This window comes from Drosophila subobscura, chromosome A (genome assembly GCF_008121235.1).
Source record: "Drosophila subobscura isolate 14011-0131.10 chromosome A, UCBerk_Dsub_1.0, whole genome shotgun sequence".
NCBI lineage: Eukaryota > Metazoa > Arthropoda > Insecta > Diptera > Drosophilidae > Drosophila > Drosophila subobscura.
The window spans coordinates 664,963-690,934 of NC_048530.1; the positions used below are offsets into that span (position 1 = coordinate 664,963).

The 25,972-nt window shown below is 43.2% G+C and overlaps 1 protein-coding gene across 1 annotated transcript in view; it reads right to left on the reverse strand.

Annotated features, from left to right (window-relative positions):
• Positions 1–626: 626 nt before the first annotated feature.
• LOC117894309 overlaps positions 627–25,972 on the reverse strand; it is a 110,816-nt gene continuing 85,470 nt past the window's right edge. The window contains exons 3-4 of the mRNA XM_034801318.1: positions 5,053–6,867; positions 627–2,205 (exon numbers count right to left, since the gene is read on the reverse strand). Of these exons, the coding sequence (XP_034657209.1) occupies positions 1,016–2,205; positions 5,053–6,646 (2,784 nt within the window). The 5' untranslated portion in view covers positions 6,647–6,867 and the 3' untranslated portion in view covers positions 627–1,015. The remainder of the gene's footprint in view (positions 2,206–5,052; positions 6,868–25,972) is intronic.

A 25,972-nucleotide genomic window follows, 5' to 3' on the forward strand; every position in this document is an offset into this window, starting at 1 on the left:
GTTTGGTTAGTGGTTGTATGCTTTTTGCGAACTTGTTTCGTAACATTTGGGGGGCTATTGGTATAAGTATTCTGCCTAGAAATTCGTTCATACATATGTATATACATATGTATATACATACATATGTACATATGCATGTACATATGTATCTATGTAAATACATGTAACTCATTTCAATATTTGTAATTGAATGGCTAGTTAAAATATTTATGTTTTGTAAAATTTGCTAGTGCAAACCTTACAATAAAACATAATGCGCTTAACATACATACATACATACTACTTTATGGTATAGCCCACGTTTCAGAACGGGAATATATTAAAAAATTGTTTGGATATACATACATACAGCGTGTAAGTGTTAGGTGTATTTATATATATAAATAGTTATTATTTAATTTTTAACTGTAGGCATTACTTTTATACAATTCTGTGAACTTTTTGTTTTTTTTTTTTAATTTAAAATAAATGAAATTAAATGGCTTTGAGTAAAGTTTTCCTCTTTCAAATTTTGCTTTTTCTGTGTGTGTGGAATTAATTTTTGATAATTTTTGCATCAAAAAAACTAGACTACTCAAAAAAAAGAGTGTACTTTTCTTAAATTGGGTTGTATTTGGGATTACATAATGCTAAAATATTTCGATCTGCCGCAGCTCGAGACAACACATAATACATATTAATGCGTACTTGGTTTCCATCAGAATTCTTTAAATTTACAAAATAAATTTTCTTGGTTGGGTTTATGCTTCATTTGTATTGTCTGCATCTGTATCTGTTTCTGAGCTGCAGTACCTGTTTGATTTTGAATGGTCGTGCGTGTCGTATGCTTATCGGTTTAATTACTTAATTCTACATCAGTCGTTTGGCACGCACGTCACGCGAATAGCGATTATTTCGGAACAACCAAGTGAAAATGGTCACCAGGTGTTTGGGCTGGCAGGATCTGGCAAATCAGCGTATTCTGATTTCTTTTTTGTTTAGGCTCCAGTTGGCTGCTGTCGAGTTTATCGTCAAGCTAAACCTCGGTGCCATCCTCGTCCTCGTCGTCAAACAGCTGACTTGTACTGCCCTGCCCACTGCGCGTCGCCGTCACGGACATCTTCTTCTTGGGCTTCGGTGGGGGCCTTGGTGGTATCTTTGCAATCTTCGGTGAAGCGGAGTTGGCGACGCTGGAGTGAGTGGGGGACCCTGATGTCACCATTGAGGAAGAAAAACAGGTGGAGTGACCCAGGCCAGCTCCACTAATACTGGCACCCGGAAGTATAGCAATCCCATGGTTTTTTACTCCGGATAGAGACTCTGTTTCTGAGGGATACATGTGTGGTTGTTGATACTGCCGTTGCATGTGTTGCTGCTGTTGCTGGATCAGCTCGTGGATGGGTTCGTAGATCTTGGTCCCATTTGCCGCAGACGCCACTGACGTAAGGCTGGGAGTGGCGGGAAGGGGACGATCGCGCATCGAGTACAACTGCTGTGCTCCCTGGGCTCCAAGAGCCTGGTGCAGATTCAGCGTTGAGTTCCCCCCGGCAGTGGTGCGTAGCCCTAGGTTGTCATAGACGGGCTCGGCTTGCAGCTCCGCGGGGGTCTCTGTTTCCGTCTCACTCGGGTCGGGCGAAGTAGGCGACTGAAAGTCGCTAAGCTGTGTTCCAGGGTATGTTGATGCTCCCGACGTGCTGGGAGCCCAACTGGGAGCACGTGGCTTTCGCGGAATGGTCATGTATCCCTGTTTCATTACCACGGCCGTGGTCGGCGAGTATACCACAGGGGCTGGAAGGAACGGGGACGCAGCGGCCTGCTGGTGGTGCAGAGCGGCAGCCATTTGTTGGTGCTGCCGCGAGTTGTTGGCCGAAGCAATTAGCGCCAGGTTTCGTGCCTTGGGATGCTGCAGCGTCATAAAGCCGTTGTTTGTGGCCGCCGATATTGTAGTAGTTCCGTAGATGCCGTGGGGCGTCATGTGTGCGTATACGGGGCTAGCTAGTGGCGGCGAACGTATTCCGTAAAAGACTTGATCCGGTATGTTGGACTGGGATGACTGCATGGAAGGTGGAGGGGAGGTGGGGGGAACGCGTGCCGGGAAAGATAGCAGATCCGGAGGCAGACTGTTGCCATAGGCGTCGTCCACGTAGGTGTGCCTGGAGCGGGGAGTGGCCGTCTTGTCCGACAATGCCACCGAATGCGTCTCATCTTCCTGCAAATGATTTGATACTAGAAGAATATATAATATGTTATATTTTGCTTCAGCAGATTTTGTTAATTATTTTAATATCTTATGATCAACGCGAATTTCTTCCTTTTTTTCCTAAAACTACAGCTACTTTTTTTTGTTTGAATAGTACAGAACTTGTTTAGGCTTTTTTAACCAATTACAAAAGAGTTAAGTTAAATAAAATACTTTTTATACCCGGTACTCGAAGAGTAAATAGGGTATATTGTATTTGTGGGGAATAACGGTTGTATGTAACGCACAGAAGGAAACGTTTCCGTTTCTTGATCAGCATCAATAGTCGAGTCGATTGAGCCATGTCTGTCTGTCCGTCCGTCCGTCCGTCCTTATGAGCTCCTGGATCTCAGAGACTATAAAAGCTAGAGCCACCAAATTTTTCATCCAGACTTCTGTATGCTCACACTGTTACAAGTGTATTTCTAAAATGAGCCCCGGCCCCCGAAAAAGGGCAAAAACCTCCCAAAGCTATAATTTTGAAGAAAAAAAAAACTAAAAACGCCATTCCTTAGGGAAGGACCATATCTATCAGATCACCAAATTGGGATTGGACCATTATTATAGACAGAATGAAGAAATTAATTTTCAGTGGCTAAACCCACCCCGTCCCGCAGCTTATATTTGTTTTTTCACATTCTCTCATTCACACTCTGCTTCGCGCAGTGTGTTGCCGAAGCCTCTGGCTCGTCTCTGCCACTGCCATGACTCTGCAGTGTTTAGCTCGCCTGTTGATGTAGATGACAGATGAAGAAAAAATTAAAAATTTGACAAAACACCACTAAGGTGCAGATGTAGTACTGAGTGCCGGCTATAAAAGTTGTGACGCGTAAGAAGCGTCTCACACATGGCACAAGCCATGATGCTGAGCGTGAAACTCTCATCTGGCTGCCACAACCGAACCGAACAAACGTCAGTGGTTCAAATGCTAGTAATGATAATTACATAACATCATATCCAGCAGCCCGCTTATGATTTTCAGACTCAACAATCGATAAAGCTAACTGAAAGAAATTTGCCAAGTACCCAAAAGAGAGGAAATTTAATAATTGTCTGCAAAAAAGACAGATCTTAAATAAAGTAGAAACACGGCTCAAAAAAAAGGCACAGATGTTCTACTGAGTACCGGCGTCTCACACGTCCGTTCTCGTCATTTTTGTACTTGTTACTGGAAGAGTAAATAGGTTATATTGTATTTGTGGTTGGAGCAATGAGCGAAATGTCCGTCTGTCTTGATGAGCTCCTGGATATCAGAGACTATTATGGCTACAGCAACCAAATCGAGATTGCATCGAGATTTCTGTGATTTCACACTGTTAAAAGTGTAAGTATTTCAAAATTTCGCCCCTGCATCGTGTAGAGTGTGGATCTGAGGGAGGGGTCGAATAAAATGGCGTGTTAGCGGCAGAAGTGATGTAGATGCAGATATCGGATGTAGAAACAATTTTTTTTCTTTGAACTTTTGAACAAACAAAAAGTTCCGACTTCTGTATTTTATTAATGGAATGTCAGAGATCATAAAAGAAAACTAATAACCAGAAGGGACGTGTGAGACGCTTCCTTCTCTGCGTTACATACATCACCTTTTCCCAACAAATACAATATACCCTTTTACGTTTCGGGTACTGGGTATAAAAAGGGTTGTGTTACATCATGATGTTACAATATCTGCTACGCTTTTCTTTCGTGTTACTTCGTTTGTTTCGTCTACTGATGCGACGTTGCAGCCCTCCGAACTAGTTCGGTAGGGCAACAAAATTTTTGCATTTCAAAGCTGAATATTTCCCGGATGGTAGGCTAAAACTACAAAGTGTTTGGGTAAATTTTTTAGCTGCATCAATCAGCTTTTCAGATAAGGAAAGTAGTTTGCAACCAGATCTAAGACACTTAAGTTATGTGAGAAAATATCCCGCTACCTCTAAAAAAGCTTAAACAAAGACTTTAAAAAGTTATTAAAAAAAAAATGTTTGCCATAGAAATAAACCATAATTTATTAAAAAATTTGTATGCCCGATATCTATCCGAACGAGAAGGGACGTGTGAGACGCTTCTTACGCGTCACAACTTTAATACCCGGCACTCAGTACTACATCTGCACCTTAGCGGTGTTTTACATTTTTTCTTCATCTGTCATCTACATCTACAACACTTTTCACACCAACACGCTCCTTTATCTCGCTCCCCTTCCCTAGACCCACACACTGCAGACTCGCGGCAGAGGCTGTGGCCGCACACAGCAGAAGCAGAGTGTGATTGAGAAAATGTGAAAAAAAAACAAATATAAGCTGCGGGACGGGGTGGGTTTAGCCACGGCTGAGGCAGAGGCGGAGGAACGGCAGGGGCAGACGCCACACACTGCGCGAAGCAGAGTGTGAATGAGAGAATGTGCAAAAAACAACAAAAGCTGCTGGACGGGGTGGGTTTAGCCACTGCAAATTAATTTCTTCATTTTGGCTATAATAATGCTCCAATCGGATCGGTGATCTGATAGATATGGTCATTCCCTACGGAATGGCGTTTTTAGTTTTCTTTTATCTTCAAAATTGCCATTTTGCGATTGATGCTGATCAAGAATATATGTATATACTCCATGGAAACGTTTCCTTCTGTGCGTTACATACAACCGTTTTTCCCCACAAATACAATATACCCTATTTACTGTTCGAGTACCGGGTATAAAAAGTCGGTTTGGTTCCTTGAGAAAAAAAGTTCGATTATTTCAAGTAGTGTTGTTAGTTGCTTCTATAATTTTACAATAACGCAAATTCACAATGCGATAGCAATATGAAACATACAATTGTAAAACTCTGTCACAAAATAGTGGTTGTACTCACCATAAACTGTTTCGTCGAGAAGAGTCTTCTTGATCTCGTGTCCATCGTCGCCGCCGTCAACGTTCTCGACGTCAGTTCGCCTGGGTGGCTTCTCCACGGGATTTACCTCGTTGAGTAGGCTCTTTTGCATTTCCATAATAACGGAGCCTTCTAGCATAGAGCCGTTGTGGGTCTTGTCCAGCTTCGATGATATCAGGCCATCCACACTTATCATGGTGGTGTCCTTTTGGTAGGTTTTAACACGTCGACAGTACCAAAACAGAGTCAGCACAACAATGATTAGCAGCAAGAGCAGAGTTGTTGTGATCAGGCAGATTATCAGAAAAACATTGGTCTGAGGATCGCTGGTTGAGGCGCCAATAGCGCCGTTCATGCCTAGACCGCCAAATCCATCAGAAGCGGAAGCCGCTCCAACATAGTCGCCATCAACCAGAAGCTGGAACTCGGCCTCCGCCTTTCCACCTTTATTATCAGCAACACAGATATAGGAGCCTTTATCGGATGCACGCACGCCGTAGATGCGCAGCTCGGAAGTCATAACCTGCGATATCTGCTGGAGGGGTAGCTGTTCCAGTGAGTTCAGCACTTGGATTCGGGGATCATTGAGGTTGAGGGGTCGCTTGTTATATATCCAGGTGATGTTTGGGTGCGGGGAGCCCATTATTCGACAGGGCAGAGTGATGTTGTCCTGATTGGCTTCGAAGAAGGAGCGAATCGTGCCGAGGATGCGAGGCCTGCAGGCGAAGTTTTCTGAGGGCACCTCGCTCCACAGTTTTCCGCGCAGCTGAGGCGGCTCCTGGCAGTTGGTTGGGGGGGTGTAGAGGCGCTTAGAGATGGCAAAGTCGCGAAAAGCCTGCAGCTCGCAACTGCAGTTCCACACGTTGCCCTGCAGTGATAGGTGCATGAGCTTTTGCAGGTCCTTGAAAGTCTCCATGTGCAGATGTGTTAGCTGGTTTTGCTCCAGCGAGATGGCGCTGATTGGCAGGGAACCCACGAAAACGTTAAGCTGCACCTGCTTAAGGCGGTTGTTACGAAACTCGATCCGGGACAGGTAACTAAGGTTGACGAACAAGTGATTTCGCATGACCTCGATCTCGTTGTTGTTGATGATCACGTTTCGCAATTTCTCAAGTCCGGCAAAGGTACCAGGATGCAGCTCCCGAATGCGGTTGCTCGAAATGTCTAGCTCGATCAGAATGTGTAGACCCTTGAACGCCTCACGATGCACCTCCTGAATGGTGCAATTGCGCAGGTACACCTTGTGGAGATTCGGCAGCCCCGCCAGCAGGAAGTCTTCGCGACGCAGCTCTGGAATTTGGTTGTGGGCGAAGTCCACTACCTGCATTTCGTTGCTCATGTCCTGCGGTATTTTGGCCAGCGACTTATTTTTACAATCAGCGCTTTTCTTACCCGAATTCCAGTGGCAGTGGCAATTGCTGCAGCTCTGCATCCAGTCCATGTGTCCCACTGCCTCGTGCGCTAGAGACAGCAGCACCAGGAACAGCGTCATTACTCCAGCGCATATCCTACCGCATGTCACCGATTGCTGACTCCGCCTTCTCAGTCCTGGGTGATGCCGTTGTCTGACTGTCATTATTGCTGACGACTTGAGCTGACCTCGATAATCGCACTTTAATTCCACAGTGTTCTAATTCTTATTTATTCGCTTCTCCTCGCTATGAGTGTCAGCGTGTCGCGTACTTTTTATTTTAAGGCCACCCTCCCACTCCTGTTAGTCGTTATTTCCCTTTTAATACTTTTCAAAAATTGTGTTAATGTGTAATGGTTGTTGTTCTAGCGTCTAGCAGTTTTCTCCTGAAAAAAACACGCAAAAAAGTTCTTCGATTAATACGGAATTCGAAAGGGATGGGCGGGGGACTCTGTGCTCAAAGGTCGCTTAAAATGACTCATTAACAAATGGCGGAAGAACTCTGGCTGAAAGAAAAGTATTATTTTTTCCCGGTTTGAACTAAACCTACTTTTTCTGAAATTAGAAATTCTATAAAGCTGAATAAATACATCAATAATGTATACCCAATCACGTTGGGGCTGTAGCTTACCGTTTCAAAAATATTAAGCTTGAAATTAAAAAATGTTAACAATTTCATAGACTCTCCATAGACTTTGACGAGACATACCTTAAACGACGCCTTATACATGCAGCTATTCATAAAAAAACGAGAAGGGACGTGTGAGACGCTTCTTACGCGTCACAACTTTTATACCCGGCATCAGTACTACATCTGCAACTTAGCGGTTATTTGTCAAATTTTACATTTTTTCTTCATCTGTCATCTACATCAACAACACTACTCACGCCAACACGCTCCTTTAGCTCGCCACCCTCCCCTAGAGACACACTTTGCAGAGTCAGGGCAGAGTCGCGGCAGAGGCAGCGGCAGAGACGTGTCGGGGCAGAGGCCAAACTGCGCAAAGCAGAGTGTGAATGAGAGAATGTGTAAAATTACAAATATAAGCTGCGGGACGGGGTGGGTTTGGCCTCTGCAAATTAATTTCTTCATTGTGGCTATAATAATGATCCAATCGTATCCCAATTTGGTGATCTGATAGATATGGTCATTCCCTACGGAGTGGCGTTTTTAGTTTTCTTTTTCAAAATTGTAGATTTGGGAGGTTTTCGCCCAGATTTTAAAAATTCTATAAAAAAGTTCTGCAATAGAAAAAACGAGAAGGGACGTGTGAGACGTTTGTTACGCGTCACAACTTTTATACCCGGTACTCAGTAAGTGTACTTGTACCATATTGTTATACCCGGTACTCGAAGAGTAAATAGGGTATATTGTGTTTGTGGAAATAACGGATGTTTTGTAACGCACAGAAGGAAACGTTTCCGACCCCATGAAGTACATATATATATTTTTGATCAGCATCAATAAACGAGTCGACTGCAGTCAGACTGCTCTGATATCACACTGAAAAAGTGTAGTTCAAAATTTCGCACCGCCCATCGCACATTTTTGTACATCAGTGATCTACATCTACATAACACCAACACGCCCTATTTGCTCATCCCTCTCCCACAGAGCCGCATAATGCACGAGTCAGAGGGTTCGAGAGAGTGAGAGAGTTTTCTGGAGGCGGTGGGGTAGCCACTGCAAATTAGTTTCTACATTCTGGCTATAATAATAATCACTATGTCAGTGTGATATCAATGCAGTCTGGATGCACAATATGGTTTCTCTAGCTTTCTCAGGGACTAAGAAGTAGCCAAAGAAAAGTACAGGCGGACGGACACACAGGGGCTCCGCTTTTGATGCTAATCAAGAAAATGTACTTTATGCTGTCGAAAACGTTTCCTTCTGTGCTTTACATATGTATGTACGTACATCCACTTTTTCCTATATTGTTACATACAACATACCCTATTTACTCTTCGAGTACCGGGTATAAAAATTGTCAGTACTTAGTCTTTATTTTCCTGATTTTTCTTAATTTCCACAATAAATATTACACAAATTTGTTCTGGATTATGAAATTAAAAAATGTTGAATTAAATGAAAAACTTTTTCACGCGTTTGAAGGCGTGCGTGGTGGAAAATTCAACAAATGGATCAATAACAAAATCGATTTATTTCTCATTAAACAATAGCTGCACCAACAGAAATATCTTTCGCCAGTAACTGTCAAACCATGAATAACGACGCCATCCCCCGAAGAGGCCGAACAACAGACCACATAAACAAGATAAAGTCGTAACGTCGTTAATAATGGAGCAGACAGTGAAAGCCGTTCTGTATAACAAATAGCCTGTAATTGAACTCTGTATGGGCTGCCGTGGAGTTTCCACCCTACAAATAACACTTACAGACAGGATTTATACGCTTCGAACCAAACTAACTTTTTCTGAAAGACATGGTAATATTGATAATAATCTTTTTATCTTCTTTGGCGGAATTTTTAAACGCGGTATTCAACGGGTATATTGTATTTGTGGGGACTTGCAGACGGATGTTATTTACACTGACTTCAGTAAGACATTTGATTCTGTAAACCATTCTCTTCTTGCACAAAAGCTTGACCTCTAGGGTTTCCGCCTAACCTTTTGAGGTGGATTTCTAGCTACCTGTGTTCTAGGTCTTAAAGAGTTCTCTTCAAAAACTACTTATCTTTACCGATTGTGGTTACTTCTGGAGTACCATAGGGTAGCCATCTAGGCCCCTAGGTTATGTTGAGGCGGTTTCGAGATAGTCACAATCCCGACACCTTAGGCCGGCTTCGGCCCGTTGTGATTCCGCTTGGATCCACTCCTCCTCAAGGTCCCCTGCTCTTCACACTCTTTATTAATGACCTACCTTCTGTATTAACAAACTCTCGAGTAGTTATGTATGTTAAGCTCTGTGTCCAGTTTAAGTACATTTCATTTCACTCTCGCCTGCAATCTGATCTCAATAGCTTTCAGTCATGGTGTTATGCAAATATGTTACACCTTAATGCCTCGAAGTGCAAAGTAATGACTTTTCATCGCTCCAGCCCCTTACTGGCTCCTTACACCCTCTGCGGTAGTTCTCTTGAGAGAATTACATTAGTTGATGATCTTGGTGTTCAACTAGACCCCAAGTTAAAGTTTTCTGAACACATTTCTACCATGGTAAATAAAGCCAAGGGTGTGCTTGGGTTTATAAAGAGGTGGTCAAAGGAATTTGATGACCCCTATATAACGAAGACTCTCTATATCTCGCTTGTTCGTCCGATTTTAGAATACGGCTCATGTGTATGGTGCCCTCAGTACAACATACATCAAGACCGTATTGAATCAGTACAGAAAAACTTTGTATTATTTGCCCAACGTGGCCTCAACTGGGGTGCAACCGTGAGACTGCCATCCTACCGTAGTAGACTCCTTCTAATAAACCTTCCATCCTTAGTTAGTCGTATAAAAATGCTTGGTGTAATTTTTATGCATAACTTGATCAAGGGGGATGTAGACAGCCCTGACTTGTTGAGCCGCATAAACTTTACGATTTCCATTAGACCCACTAGAAACTATATTCCTTTGTTCCTTCCAATGTGTAGATCGAATTATACCTTACATGAACCCTTTAGGATCTTATGCTCGGATTATAGTTCCCTGTATTATATTATGTCCTCCACTAACTCCCTTTCTTTTCTTAAATCACGTATACTAACCAACCTCTCCCGTAGTTAGTTTTATTTAGTTTTTGTTTTGTTTCTGATTTAGGTAATTTTGCTAGCTGCGCCCTTTTAGTTGTGTTTAGGTCTAATTTTCCTCGAATATTGGCCCATCATCTATTTTTCCTGCATGTTCGCGACCGGTTCGGTTAATCGGGCCGCGCGTCATGCGGCAGCGCCCCTCGGGCATCGTTTCTGCTGGGTTTCGCGCGTAACAGGCTTCGGCTTGGTGTCGTATGGGCCACTTGATGGTGCAGTCATTGCATATCAACGTCCAAAAGAAACGCCGCTTACCTGGGCGGAACGGATGTGCTCCATCATTGAAATATGCGTAAATGAAAAATTCCTTTTACGTAATGCCCTAACCTGTATGCAGGCTTATACTCATACCCCTGTTTTCTTTTTCCATTCAAATTGAAGAATGAAAAGAGGAGTCAAAAGAAAACCAGCTGCATGCAACATTCAGTGCTGTCCGCTCTGGGTCTCCCCAAGTGGGTCCCCGTCTTTTCAATGCGTTTTTCGCCAACTTTTAAAAACAATTCCTAACACCCCGATCCGAACCCATCCGTCATGCCAAATTAGTCGAACAAGTTTGGACCACACGACCTAAACAGCAGTTCTTAGCAGTTGAGCCGGCGATGCGATGTGGATATGGTTAAGGATGCAGAGACTCTGCCAGTTCCATTGGACTGTGAATGGAACTGCCAGCTGCCAGCTTGTGTGGCCCACATAAAAATGTGCTGTCCATTATGCGGAATCGTTGACTCGATATGTTTGTTTTGATTGTAATTCCATTGCAGTTAGCTTCGTCATTGTACGGTCATAATCGATTTTCAATTCATTTTCACTTAGGCAGATTTACTCTGTGTGAAACCCGGACTGTTGCGGACAGTTGCGAACAGTTACGGGTGCATGAGATGCGGTGAGCTGGGAATGTTGCCGGGTGCTGGACGAGCACGGCCTGATGCCTTGTTATAGGTCGGACGTCAACTACTACGCTCCCTTATTTAATTGGAGCAACATCAACGATCAACGACAGTAACTTTGGGCAAAACTCTCAAGCCAGCAAAACTTGTTCGTACTGGAACTTACATATATATTCGAGTATATTTTTTGTATACCCGGTACTCGAAGAGTAAATAGGGTATATTGTATTTGTGCACAAAGTGAATGTATGGAACGCACAGAAGGAAACGTTTCCGACCCCATAAAGTATATATATTCTTGATCAGCATCAATAGCCGAGTCTATGTCTGTCTGTCTGTCTTTCCGTCTGTCCGTCCGTCTTGTTGAGCGCCTGGATCTCAGAAACCATAAAAGCTAGAGCCACCAAATTTTGCATCCATACTTCTGTGTGCTCACCCTGTTACAAGTGTATTTAAAAAGAGCCACGCCCCCTTCCGCCTCCGCAAAAGGGCGAAAACCTCCCAAATCTTGCAGATTTGCAGATAGCAGAAAACTAAAAACGCCATTCCGTAGGAAATGACCATATCTATCAGATCACCAAATTGGGATCCGATTGGATCTTTATAATAGCCACAATGAAGAAATTGATTTTCAGTGGCCAAACCCACCCCGTCCCGCAGCATTCACACTCTGCTTCGCGCTGTTTATGGCCTCTGCCCCTGACACAGCTCCGCCTCTGCCTCTGCCGCGACTCTGCAGTGTGTGTCTATAGGGGAGGGTGGCGAGCTAAAGCAGCGTGTTGGCGTGAGCAGTGTTGTTGATGTAGATGACAGATGAAGAAAAAATGTAAAATTTGACAAATAACCGCTAAGGTGCAGATGTAGTACTGAGTGCCGGGTATAAAAGTTGTGACGCGTAAGAAGCGTCTCACACGTCCCTTCACGTTTCATCTGTGACCAGCCCATAATGAATAGCATCATCGGAACACATCGAGGATACGAATTCAATCATTTGCTCTGCTGTTGTGCGCATTGGCCGCTCGCGCCAAAGGGCCACAAGACATTCCAGCTGTAGGGTTCGACTTTGTAAAGCTAGCATATTAGCTCACTAACTGCAAGATAAAGTTTCTTTGATAAACTAAGATGGTCTTATGCAGTGAGAGCAAGAGTATGTACATATGTACATATGCGTCGATCAAATTTAGCTGGCTGTCTGGATGTAAGTATGTACATATGTGTTGAAAAATATCTGTTGGTGTAAGATTCGTTATATTGGCTATATATAACCTAAACAATTAGTACGCGGTGGGTCTATGCAGATTTTAGTGCCATACTTGGACATCAGGTGTCCAAATCTTCATTTCCTGATGCGAGTACGGAGAAAAACGAGCAAGTGTTAATGTATGTGTACACGTGCAAAACAGCCGACTTGCCAGCAATCATGTCTTCACTCGACATTCTTCAACACCATGCATATTCACACCGTTTCGCTGATACTCGAATGGAAAATATTTGGAGCGCAAAGTCAACTGCCGGTATTCAGTATTTTTAAACCCGATACTAGAAGAGTAAATAGGGTATATTGTGTTTGTGCACAAAGTCGATGTATGTAACGCACAGAAGGAAATGTTTCCGACCCCATAAAGTGTATATTCTTGATTAGCATCAATAGCCGAGTCGATTGAGCCATGTCTGTCTGACATGTCCGTCTTTATGAGCGCCTAGTACTCAGAGACCATAAGAGATAGGGCAACCAAGTTTAGCATCATGAATTCTTAATGCTCACACTGTTACAAGTGTGCCACTACAAAGGGCGAAAATCTCTGACATCCATAATTTTGACGATAAGATAAATGTAAATCAATTCTGTAGGAAATGACCGTATCTATCAGACCACCGAATCGGTATTAAAGTGAATCATTATTATAGCCAGAATGAAGAAATAAATCTGCAGTGGTTGAACCAGCAGCTTTTTTAAACCCGGTACTCGAAGAGTAAATGGGGTATATTGTTTTTGTGCACAAAGTCGATGTATGTAACGCAAAGAAGGAAACGTTTCCGACCCCATAAAGTATATGTATATATTCTTGATCAGCATCAATAGCCGAGTCGATTGAGCCATGTCTGTCTGTCCGTCCGTCTGTCCGTCTGCCCGTCCGTCTTGTTGAGCGCCTGGATCTCAGAGACCATAAAAGCTACAGCCACCAAACTTTGCAACCAGACTTTTGTATGCTCACACTGTTACAAGTGTATTTCAAAATGAGCCCCGCCCCCGCAAAAGGGCGAAAATCTCCCACAGCTACAATTTTGAAGATACAAGAAAAGTAAAATTGCGTGGGGAATGACCATATCTATCAGATCACTAAATTGGGATCCGATTAGATCATTATTATAGCCACAATGAAGAAATTTAGTTGCAGTTGCTAAACGCACCCCGTGGATCTGTAGTGTGCGGCTCTATGGGAGGGGGGCGAGCGGAAAAAGCGTGTTGGCGTGAGATGTAGATGACAAATGAAGAAAAAATGTAAAATGTTAAAAAATTTGACGCGTAAGATGAGTCTCACACGTCCCTTCTCGTTCCTAAATGGCTCTGGTACGACTATTTACGAGTTCCGGTGGAACCACTCGCTCATTCTACAATCTCACTCTCATTGTTTGTCAGGGAGAAAAGCGATATCTAGCCCCGAGCAAATCACACGAAAGGCTGAAGGTGGGGAATCATCCGTGCGGCCCTTGACCGTTCGGCGCATGCTGTCGCTTATCCGAGGAATGACATTTATCTTGCTATTATTCACTCACTTCTTCCCAGTAGGTTATCTCGAGAAGTGAACACCTACCGTCGTCTGCGGAAACACGGACGAGTCGGTGAAGGTCGACTGCATAGGCATTCGCATATGTACATATGTACCCTGCAGTATCAGAAATCAGCGATGACAAATGTCAACTAGCGTAAGTTAGAATATTTATACCCGGTACTCGAAGAGTAAATAAGATAACATATATACATATATAACATATATTGTATTTGTGGGGAAATGTGGATGAATTTAACGCACAGAAGGAAACGTTTCCGACCCCATAAAGTATACATATATATTCTTGATCAGCATCAATAGCCGAGTCTATATAGCCGTGTCTGTCTGTCCTTCTGTCCGTGCGTCTTGTTAGTCGGCTAGTTCTCAGAGACTATAAGAGCTGGAGCCACAAAATTATGCCTCCACACTGCTGTAATGTCACACTGATACAAGTGTATTCACAAAATTAGCTCGAACCCCTTCCGCCCACGCAAAGGTCGAAAATCTCACACAGCCACAATTTTGAATATACGAGAAAACTAACAACGCAATTCGGTAAGGAATGACCATCAGACTATCAGATCACCGAATTGGGATCAGATTGGATCATTATAATAGCCAGAATGAAGAAATTAATTTGCGTTCGTTCGTTCTCTTTCGAATTGACCAGACGTGTTTTTGTTTTGCGCTCCGTACTTTCTTTTCTATTTTGGATAGACGACCGGTGTTCATTTCCAAATTAATTTCTAACTTTGCATACTGAATGCCTTACAACTTTAACCTGTCATGATACGCGAGTGCATGCCTGTTATTTGTGTAAAAATATAAAGTTAATCTCTTTGTTTTGTGCGTCGTTTAGTCGTGTGTTTGTGCTTTTTCTTTTTGTAAGTACGCCCTCACTATTAGCCGCTCTCTCTTGTAGTTGCGTAGTTCTCGCTCGAGTTAACTGTTCTTCCTCTCTCGCTCTCTAAAGTTTCTGTGCAGTAGCGCACGCTCTATGCTTAGCTGTTGCTGCACTTGTTCTTCTGTCCTCTCTCCGCTTAACTGTTTCTCGATCCCGCTTGTTGGCACACTGGTCCCATGCTATTTGTTTTGAGAAAATAATTTTTATTTATTTTTTATTTATATATTTAATACAAATAATAGAAATAATGGAATACGTGGTTGTGTGTTCCGCTAAGACTTGCAAGAAGCAGATCACCCACGACCAGCCAAACATCCCATGCTGGCTCTGCGATAACGTAGTGCACGCAAAATTTGTTGGGATCACTGGCCTCGTGGGTGACGCAATTTCAAAACGTAATGGTCTGCATTACAGTTGCGAGGCATGTCGGTCTAGGGCTAGGGCGAAAGGGCTTTAAGGAGCTGACCGTGGGCTTTAAGAAGCAGTACGATCGGCTTCTAGCCATGGAGTCTGAATGAGTCTTCTAGGCGCAAAAAAGTCACTCCTCGTGATCTGCAAGTGCCTGTCCCTCGACCGCTCGCTGCTGATCAACTGTCTCCGCCCACGCCGATAGTGCAGCAGCTAATTTCGTTCGCCACTCCAAGGGCAACGACAGCTGCTGGTGATCAAGTTTCGGCTACCGAATCGATCATCTCGGAGAACATGCAGCCAGTTAGTTCTGTAGCGTCCGTGTCTGTCGAGTCCGTTCCAAAGCCCATCCCATCTATTTCGATCCCACCAGTTAATTAATGTCCCGGACCACCGGATAATGCCGTCACAGGTACCAGATCTGTGGTGCCAAAACTTCTGGTGGGAGTCCCACCAGAGCGGCAAGTTTTTGTCTTTCGGCTTGCCCCTGACCTCACATCTAATGATGTAACTGCTTTTTTGCTTGTGAAAGAGTTTAAGGCTAAGAATAAAAATAGGCCCCCCATAACTCTTCCTAGTAGTGAGGCCAGTGCTCCTTACTCCTCTGATCACTCCTCCTCTGATCCATCCACCTCTTCCCGCTGCAATTCCTCGCAGTCAAAAAACTAATTTCCCTCTTTGTAGCCTATCAAAATGCTCGCGGCTTACGTAGTAAGCTGAGCACTCTTTTTATGGATAGCTTCACATCACCCATGTTATTGTGTTTACCGAAACCTGGTTAAAGCCGGATATTCTTAGTTCCGAAGTTTTGGCAGATCGGTACACAATTTATAGGAATGATCGTTCGTCTCGACGTGGAGGAGGGGTTCTGATTGCAGTAGACTCTTACTTCACGTCGGAACTTTTCATAGTCCAGGTTTCACAAGACCTGGAATCCCTCTGTGTCAGACTGATTCTTCCAGGCCAGTCTATTTATGACACTTGCTCGTAGATTCCACCTACTTCGGAAGTATTAATATTCGAGCAGGACTTGTCCGCCCTAAAAACTGTTTCTTCCTCGCTATCTAATAAAGACCATTTAATAGTTCTTGGGGATTTCAAACTGCCAGGTACTGTTTGGTCTTCGGTTAACGAGTCTAATAACCTTGTGCCCATGTCACGACATGATTTTATTAATGGCTTATTAGACCTGTCCCTGTGACAAATCAAACATGTAAAAAACTCCTTGGGTCGATTGCTTGATCTGTGCTTTGTCTCGGATCCGACCGTAGCGTTGTTAACACGAGCACTTCCGCTCACTATACCTGAAGACTGCTATCATCCTACTTTCGAAGTGTCGGTAGATATTGGACCTACTGTATCGGATCGTGCTGGTAGACTTTCTAAACGCGTCCGTTGCTTTCCTAAAGCCGAGTTTACGAAGCTCAATAACTTAATAAGGGATTTTGATTGGTCCACTCTGTACTCGTGCACTGACGTTATTGAAAGCACAAACATTTTTTACAATGTACTTGACAATTTTTGACTCGTGTGTCCCACTCTCATGTCCGACTAGATCTGCGAAGCCTTCTTGGTTCACCAAAGAGTTATCCAGTCTAAAAAACCTAAAATCAAGACTATTTAAAAATCTCAAGAAGTTGGTTCTTCCTCTTCTCTTTCTAATTACTTAATAGCTCGGTCAAATTTCACTGTTCTTAATGCTCAGTGCTATAGGAACTACCTCCTTCGATGCAGGATACGTTTTTCACAGGACCCTAAACAGTTCTACAGCTTCGTAAACAGTTAGCGTAGAACGTCCGCACATCCATCCTCGCTATCATTTTTGAATATGTCGGCAAACAATGATCAGGCAATCGCCGATCTCTTTGCAAAATTTTTTCAAACCACCTATTCCCAGGAAAGCTACCCAGGCCATATGTATCTATATAGTTTACCAAGGTCGAATGGAATTTTCTGCCCTTTGTTTAATGAAGGCTTGTTTACTTCATGAACTTCAATTAGTTAAGCCGGTATTTTCACCGGGCCCTGACGGAGTTCCCGGCTGTGTACTCAAGTACTGTGCCGAGTCTCTGTGCGAACCTTTGCTTAAACTATTCACTCTATCCATCCATTCTTCTAGCTTTCCCTCCATCTGGAAGGATTACTTTATAATTCCTCTCCAAAAGCAAGGTATCAAGTCTGACGCTAAAAACTATAGAGGTATATCCAAGTTATCCGCTATTTCTAAAATGTTCGAGAAAATGTAAACACCGCACTTGCAACATCTCTGCAAATCACTTACATATATCTCCAGCTCAGTACGGATTTATAAGGCGACGATCAACAACCACTAATGTTTTAAAGCTCACCTCCTTTGTCATTAAAGGATTCCAATGTAACTTGCAGACGGATGTTATTTACACTGACTTCAGTAAGGCATTCGATTCTGTAAACCATTCTCTTCTTGCACAAAAGCTCGACTTTCTAGGGTTTCCGCCCAATCTGTTCAGATGGATGTCTAGCTACCTGTGTTCTAGGTCTCAAAGGGTCCTTTTCAAAAACTCCTTATCTTTACCTGTTATGGTTAATTCTGGAGTACCACAGGCCTCTTACTTTTCACATTCTTTATTACTGACCTGCCTTCTGTATTAACAAATTCTCGAGTACTTATGTTTGCGGATGATGTTGAGCTCTGTGTCCAGTATAAGGATAGCTCAATAGCTTTCAGTCATGGTGTTGTGCAAATATGTTACACCTTAATGCCTCGAAGTGCAAAGTAATGACTTTTCATCGCTCCAGCCCCTTACTGGCTCCTTACACCCTCTGCGGTAGTTCTCTTGAGAGAATTACATTAGTTGATGATCTTGGTGTTCAACTAGACCCCAAGTTAAAGTTTTCTGAACACATTTCTACCATGGTAAATAAAGCCATGGGTGTGCTTGGGTTTATAAAGAGGTGGTCAAAGGAATTTGATGACCCCTATATAACGAAGACTCTCTATATCTCGCTTGTTCGTCCGATTTTAGAATACGGCTCATGTGTATGGTGCCCTCAGTACAACATACATCAAGACCGTTTTGAATCAGTACAGAAACGCTTTTTATTATTTGCCCAACGGGGCCTCAACTGGGATGCAACTGTGAGACTGCCATCCTACCGTAGTAGACTTCTTTTAATAAATCTTCCATCCTTAGTTAGTCGTATAAAAATGCTTGGTGTAATTTGTATGTACAACTTGATCAAGGGGGGATGTAGACAGCCCTGAATTTTACATCTGACATTTAACATTTTTCAAACATCTGTCATCTACATCCACATCTGCATCACTTTTCACGCCAACACGCTCCTTTAATTTGCTGTGGCTAAACCCACTCCGTGCAACAGCTTTTTTTGTTTTTTTGCACATTCTCTCATTCACACTCTGCTTCGCGCAGTGTGCGGTCTCTGCCACTTCCGTGCCTCTGCCTCTGACGAGAATTTGCAGTGTGTTGCTCTAGGGGAGGGGGGCGAGCTAAAGGAGCGTGTTGGCGTGAGAAGTGATGTAGATGACAGATTAAGAAAAAATGTACAATTTGACAAATAACCGCTAAGGTACAGATGTTGTGCTGAGTACCGGGTATAAAAGTTGTGACGCATAAAAAGCGTTTCACACGTCCCTTCTAGTTTTAATTCGAAACGATAATACAGAGACACATCCAGTGGGTTTTCAAAGCTTTTCTCATATGTCTGGTGGCCGCGTATTCGCCCCAAAACGATAAGGTTGTATTGCAAGCAAGCAAAACTCTGACAAAGTGAAGACCAGGTTGTATCTATTCCTGGGTACAAAGGGCGGAAAGCTAACATCTGCTGGGTCGGTCTCATTCTGCCACCGGCGTTTCCTTACTTACGCCGACCGAGCCATTTACACTCGAACACTCCCACATAATTAACACTTTGGTGGATGTTGAATAAATATTTATCATGTGTGCATCTGGGCTGTTCGACCTGGCCAATAAATTTTTTCATGCCGCAAACAATCGACTCGACTGCTAGACCAGCCACAAAAGCCCCGAAGACTAAATTAAAGGAGGAAGGGGGCGGAGGAGAGCGAAAAGTTGGGTCACCAACTGATACCCACTTCGAGCTATGGGGCGTGGCTGACATGGGGTGGTCTCGAGAACGCCCTTTGTCTGGATAATCAATGCTTCGTATTGCCTATTGGCATATGAACATACAAACACATCCCCTACACGTTCTCGATGTGTGAATTGCGGTGTGTCCAAGGGCCAAAGTTCCAAGTGCACAGCCACAAGCTGATTGAATAGATCCGAATACACGAAGAATAATTTGAATGATTTATTGAAATGTGCTTATCAGATTTTCCGAGCTTTGGAGTTGTCACACATTTCGATATCTTCAGATGAAAGCTTTGGATTGATGCCTTCGATGGATAATAATAATTATCTGTGGACAAATGCACGCACATACATACATCCATATGTATGTACATACTTGCATAAATAGCGCTGTGGTACTGACGGTGGCGATTGACGATGCCGAACTGTCTACTACGCTGCTTCGTACATGGGTAATTTTCGGAGGATGAGCTTAGGAAAGTTAACTCATTCCGATGTTGCGCTGCCGCTCACGTACACGTTCACGGACACCACCCTGTAGTAAAAGTGAACTTACCACTCAGTAACAGACGAATAGTACTTCTCCGACAAACATCGTTTATCCCGAATTATTGAAATGGGCACTCTTTTGATGGTTGACGGTGGGGGTACAGATTCAATGGGTAGTGAAATGTGGTACATAAACGCGCCAGCAGGTAGGTAGTGATATGGGTACCCATCTGGTGTAGTGGGTAATGCAGGGCAGCTTTATCTGCATATGGATGTACATAGATACATACATAAATGTACATATACGCCCACCAAGGCAACGAACATTACCAAAATAAACGAGAAGGGACGTGTAATACGCTTCTTACGCGTCACAACTTTTATACCGGGTACTCAGCACGACATCTGTACCTTAGCGGTTATTTGTCCAATTTTACATTTTTTCTTCATCTGTCATCTATGTACATCTACATCACTTCTCACGCCAACACGCTCCTTTAGCTCGCCCCCCTCCCCTAGAGCAACACACTGCAAATTCTCGGCAGAGGCAGAGGCACGGCAGAGGCATGGAAGTGGCAGAGACCGCACACTGCAGAAGCAGAGTGTTAATGAGAGAATGTGCAAAAAAACAAAAATATAAAGTTGACGGACAGTGGGACGAACAGACATTGGTACTCGAAGAGTAAATAGGGTATATTGTATTTGTGGTGAATAACGGTTGTATGTAACGCAGAGAAGGAAACGCTTCAGACCCCATTAAGCATATATATTCTTGATCAGCATCAATAGACGAGTCAATAGAGCTATGTCTGTCTGTCCGTCCGTCCGTCTGTCCGTCCTGATGAGCGCCTAGTACTCAGACACCATAAAAGCTAGAGCCACCAAATGTTGCATCCAGACTTCTGTATGCTCACACTGTTACAATTGTATTTCAAAAATGAGCCCCGCCCCCGCTAAAGGGCAAAAGCCTCCCAAATCTACAATTTTGAAGATAAAAGAAAACTAAAAATTCCGTAGGGAATGACCATATCTATCAGATCACCAAAGTGGGATTCCATTGGAGCATTATTATGGCCACAATGAAGAAATAAATTTGCAGTGGCTAAACCCACCCCGTCCCGCAGCTTATATTTGTTTTTTACACATTCTCTCATTCACACTCTGCTTCGCGCAGTGGCAGAGGCCTCTGCCCCTGACTCGTCCCTGCCTCTGCCGCGTCTCTGCCCTGACTCTGCAGTGTGTTGCTCTAGGGGAGGGTGGCGAGCTAAAGGAGCGTGTTGGCGTGAGAAGTGTTGTAGTTGTAGATGACATGGAGAACAAATGTAAAATTTGACAAAAAACCGCTAGGGTACAGATGTAGTACTGAGTGCCGGGTATAAAAGTTGTAGGAAAAGCTTTTAGCTAGATAATGCACCAAACGCGATTCCCATGCATTGTAGAGTTGGGTAAACATTATTCACTTTAGTGAATAAGCTCAGTTGCTCACTTTTGAGTGAGTAAACCACCTCACTCAGTTGCTCAGTTGTTCACTTGTTCACTCAGTTGTTCGGCTTTATGTTGTTCGCTCAGTTGTTCCCTGTTTAGTGGATCTGTTCACTTGCGTAGTGGTTTGATTAGTTAGCGCAATCGTTAGCTTGGTGGCATGATTTTCTGTGAACTGTGTGGCAACTTTGAGAACAACTGAGTGTACAACTAAACAACTGAGTGAACAACTGAGCAACTGAGTGAACATTTGAGCAACTGAACAACTGAACAAAAGATTAGTGAACATGTTCAGTTCACTGACTGAAGTGAACAACTCTTTTTTGTTCACTTACTCAAGAGCAACCCAACTCTAATACATTGACTCTACTGTCGTCGCTCAATTTTTCGGCTTTTCTTCGCTACAGAGACTATCCGCTTGACGGCTATCTGGGTTAAGTGAATTGAACCTTATCTTGTCTAAAACAGGGTGCAAATTTGATTGGAGTTAGCCTTTAAAAAAAAGGCGAGGCAGTCTCGTCTCCGTCCGTTCCCATTAGAACTCAACGCGGGTATCCGTTTCGAAGTTACTCAGCTGCTGTCGGCCTTTTATTTATTCTAATCGCAATTAATTAGCCTTTTAAATGGCATTAGGCTCCGACCACGACTATCTCGAACAGAGTCCAGATGGCTGGCTGACAGAATAGCTGTGTGAGATCGTGATCGTCGTCCAACTGCAACTCTTCTTCGCTTTGGCCCCGCCCCGCATCGTTCCACGTTCTCTTGGCGTAGTCCGATGTGTGCTTGTCCAACCAAACGCATGCACAATGCCATCAATCAAATGTAACTATAAACTCCATTCCTCGATATTTCACCCGAAACCGTTCAATTTGGGTTTGAATATGTGGAAGAGAATGAAAAGCGAATGGCATTTGGCATTAATTTAATTTTAAACGAGAAGGGACGTGTGAGACGCTTCTTACGCGTCACAACTTTTATACCTCTATATATTCATACGTCTACATCACTTGATCTGATAGATATGTCCTTCCCTACGGAATGGCGTTTTTGCCCTTTGTGGGGGCGGAAGGCTCATTTTTCAAATACACTTGTAGCAGTGTAAGCATACAGAAGTCTGGGTGCAAAACTTGGTTGCCCTATATCTTTTGGTCTCTGAGTACTAGGCGCTCATAAGGACGGACAGACGGACGGACAGACAGATATGGCTATATCGACTCTGCTATTGATGTTGATCAAAAATATATATTCTTTATGGGGTCGGAAACGATTCCTTCTGTGCGTTACATACATCAAATGTTGTGCACAAATAAAATATACCCTATTTACTTTTCGAATACCGGGTATAAAAATGGTTGTTCTTCAATAGGATGTGTTAACAACGTCACGGTCAGATCCGAGACAAAGCACAGATCGAGCAATCGACCCAGGGAATTTTCACATGGTTGACTTGAGACAGGGACAGGTCTAATAGGCCATCAATAAAGTCATGTCGTGACATGCGCACAAGATTATTAAACTCGTTAACCGAAGAACAAACAGTACCTGGAAGGTTGAAATCACCAAGAATACTGTAATACAAGTGTATGTACGTGAGCGGCAGAGCCTTGTCCTACCCTGCAGTACCAGTAATAAGGGATGACAAACGTCAACTAACGCAAGTAAGGATGTTCTTTCTCTGCGGCTGATGAAGCCGAGCAGAATACGGAGTCAACGCGTCGGTCAAACCAAACTCTTTTTATACCCGGTACTCGAAGAAAAAACACTATTTTTTCTGTGTATATATTTTATTTCTGCACAAAAGTGGATGTATTTAACGCACAGAAGGAAGCGTTTCCAACCATATAAAGTATATAAATTCCTGATCAGCATCAATAGCCGAGTCGATTGAGCCATGTCTGTCTGTCCGTCCGTCTTGTTGAGCGCCTGGATCTCAGCGACTATAAGAGCTAGAGCCACCGAAATTTGCGTCCAGATTTCTGTGGTTTCACACTGATACAAGTGTGTTTCAAAAACGAGGAGGGACGTGTGAGACGCTTTTGCGCGTCACAACTTTTATACCCGGTACTCAGTAGCACATGTGGAACTTTCTTCATTCTGGCTATGCAAATGATCCAATCTGATCCCAATTCGGTGATCTGATAGATATGGTCATTCCCTAGGGTATGGCGTTTTTTTAGTTTTCTTTTATCTTCAAATTGCTTTGGGAGATTTTTGCCCTTTTGCGGGGGCGGGGCTAATACTCTGGTTTTAGTGTGAGCATACAGCAGTCTGGTGGCAAAATTCTGTGGCTCTAGCTCTTATAGTCTCTGAGAACTAGCCAACAAACAAGACGGACAGACAGACATGGCTCAATCGACTCGGCTATTGTTGCTGATCAAGAATATATATTCTTTATGGGGTCGGGAACGTTTCCTTCTGTGCGTTACATTCAACCGTTATTCGCACAAATACAATATACCCTATTTACTCTTCGAGTACCGGGTATAATAAGCCCCGCCCCCGCAAAAGGCGAAAAGGCCCTCTGTTGGGCCCCGCCCACAATGAACGTTTTTTTGTAGAAATGGCGAAGATGTCGCACCCACGGCGCTCGTCTATTGTCGCTGCTGTTTGTCATTTGTATACGCATAGCACACACTTTGCCCCATTCCCAATTCCCCATGATTCTGTCCTCCTTATAGCGCCTGCGGTGGATGCTTGTGGTGCCGTTTTTCCGGTTGTTTAACCCATATCACTTCAGTTGTTTTCGCCGTCAGATCTATGCTCATGACACAATTCTTTATCAACTTCTTCTGCCCTGTATTCCGGTCCTCTCGAAGAAAAGTCCGATTTTTTTTAATTTCTACAACATTTTTGGTACAACCGAGTACACCAGGACACCATGTACCGAGATAGGGCAGAGGATAGGGTTGGGAATGGAGATGTAGATGTAGATGGGGGAGTGCTCTGCGTTGGTTGCGCGCAGACTTTTAAGTGGTTTTCTTGATTAGGACATGTCTGAGTAATGTGTGGTCTCTGGCAGACGTGAGAGGCGAAGATTTACGCGCTTATTTTTTGGGGTCGCAATTTCGAGCAGTTACCAATGACCAGTCACTAGATTAACACGTAACAGTAGATTTGCGCCCAACTTTTCCCATTGATGGCGAGCATACATAGATGGAAATCTCATCGGCATGTTGTAGCGGCCGCTTTACTAGAAAAGAAAGACTTTTTAGACTGATCGGTACACAGTGCACATTTATATAATATACATACAATATGTACATTCATATACATATGTATGTATGTATGCAGAATGTAAAAGATGAAGGGCACATACTTTCTGCTGTGCCAAGAGAATTGACTGAATGGAACGTACTTGCGAAATTTGCTAACAGAATGAAAAACACTTAAATTTCAAGCAGTGTCATAAATTCAACGTTGTGGCACTTTTTGAAATCGGTCTCCACATCAGCATATCGTCCGTCTGTCATCCGACCCCACCCCATTCAAAGCCGTCGGCGGATCTCGATGCAGATGCTTGATCGTCATCGGTTTCGTATTCCAAATCCATTTTGAGCCCATCATCAGTGTCAGTAGAATGCGAGTTTCTCACCTGAAGTTTTCACAGTATCTATGTACATATGTATGTACATATGTATGTGTATGTACATTATACATCCATTTACATATACATACATATGTATTTTTGACTCGGCGACATGTAAGCAAATGAATTGAACGAAGGTCAAAGGACCTGATTTTCGCATAGTGTAGGATGGTCTGGTGTTATAGTGGCCTCACCAACACCTCGTTACATCGCTTCAGCGGGATCCAGCATGCACCAAAAACTATGAATGCACGTATTTATACACATACATATTTACATACCTGAAATTACAGAAATTATTTACATATGAATACGAATTTAGAGTGGGGCTGACATGTACATAGTACATACATATATCTGAACATAATTATTCTGATAGCTGCGGGTATTTTCAAACAATCGTCGCGCAGGCATTGGATACCCACATCGGTTGATCCTCTCCATTTCCAATGGTAGTGTGATGGAAAGGGTGAGGCGGAGGTGGACGGTGAACGGGGATACTGCGCCATCAATGTAATTTATTTTCACGGCACAAGAGTGTACCGAACACGAAAATAAAGGCAACACAAGTGAATGAAAAAACTAAAGAGGCATAAAAAGACCAGGAGAAACGGGTGAGACGCTTCTTACGCGAAACAACTTTAACTGAGTCAGCATTACATATGTACAAACATGTGTATGTACATATGTACATACATGCATATGTGTTTATGTATGTAACCTTAGTGTAATAAATATGTACATATGTACATACATTCTTATGTAACCCTACGTTTTTTTATACCCGATACTCGAAGAGTAAATAGGGTATATTGTATTTTTGGGGAATAACGGATGTATGTAACGCACAGAAGGACACGTTTCCGACCCCATAAAGTATATATATTCTTGATCAGCATCAATAGCCGAGTCGATTGAGCCAAATCTGTCTGTCCGTCCGTCCTGATGAGCGCCTAGTACTCAGAGACTCTAAGAGCTAGAGCCACCATTCAGACTTCTGTATGCTCACACTGTTACAAGTGTATTTAAAAAATGAGCCCCGCCCCCGCAAAAGGGCGAAAACCTCCCAAAGCAATTTTGAAGATAGCAGAAAACTAAAAACGTTA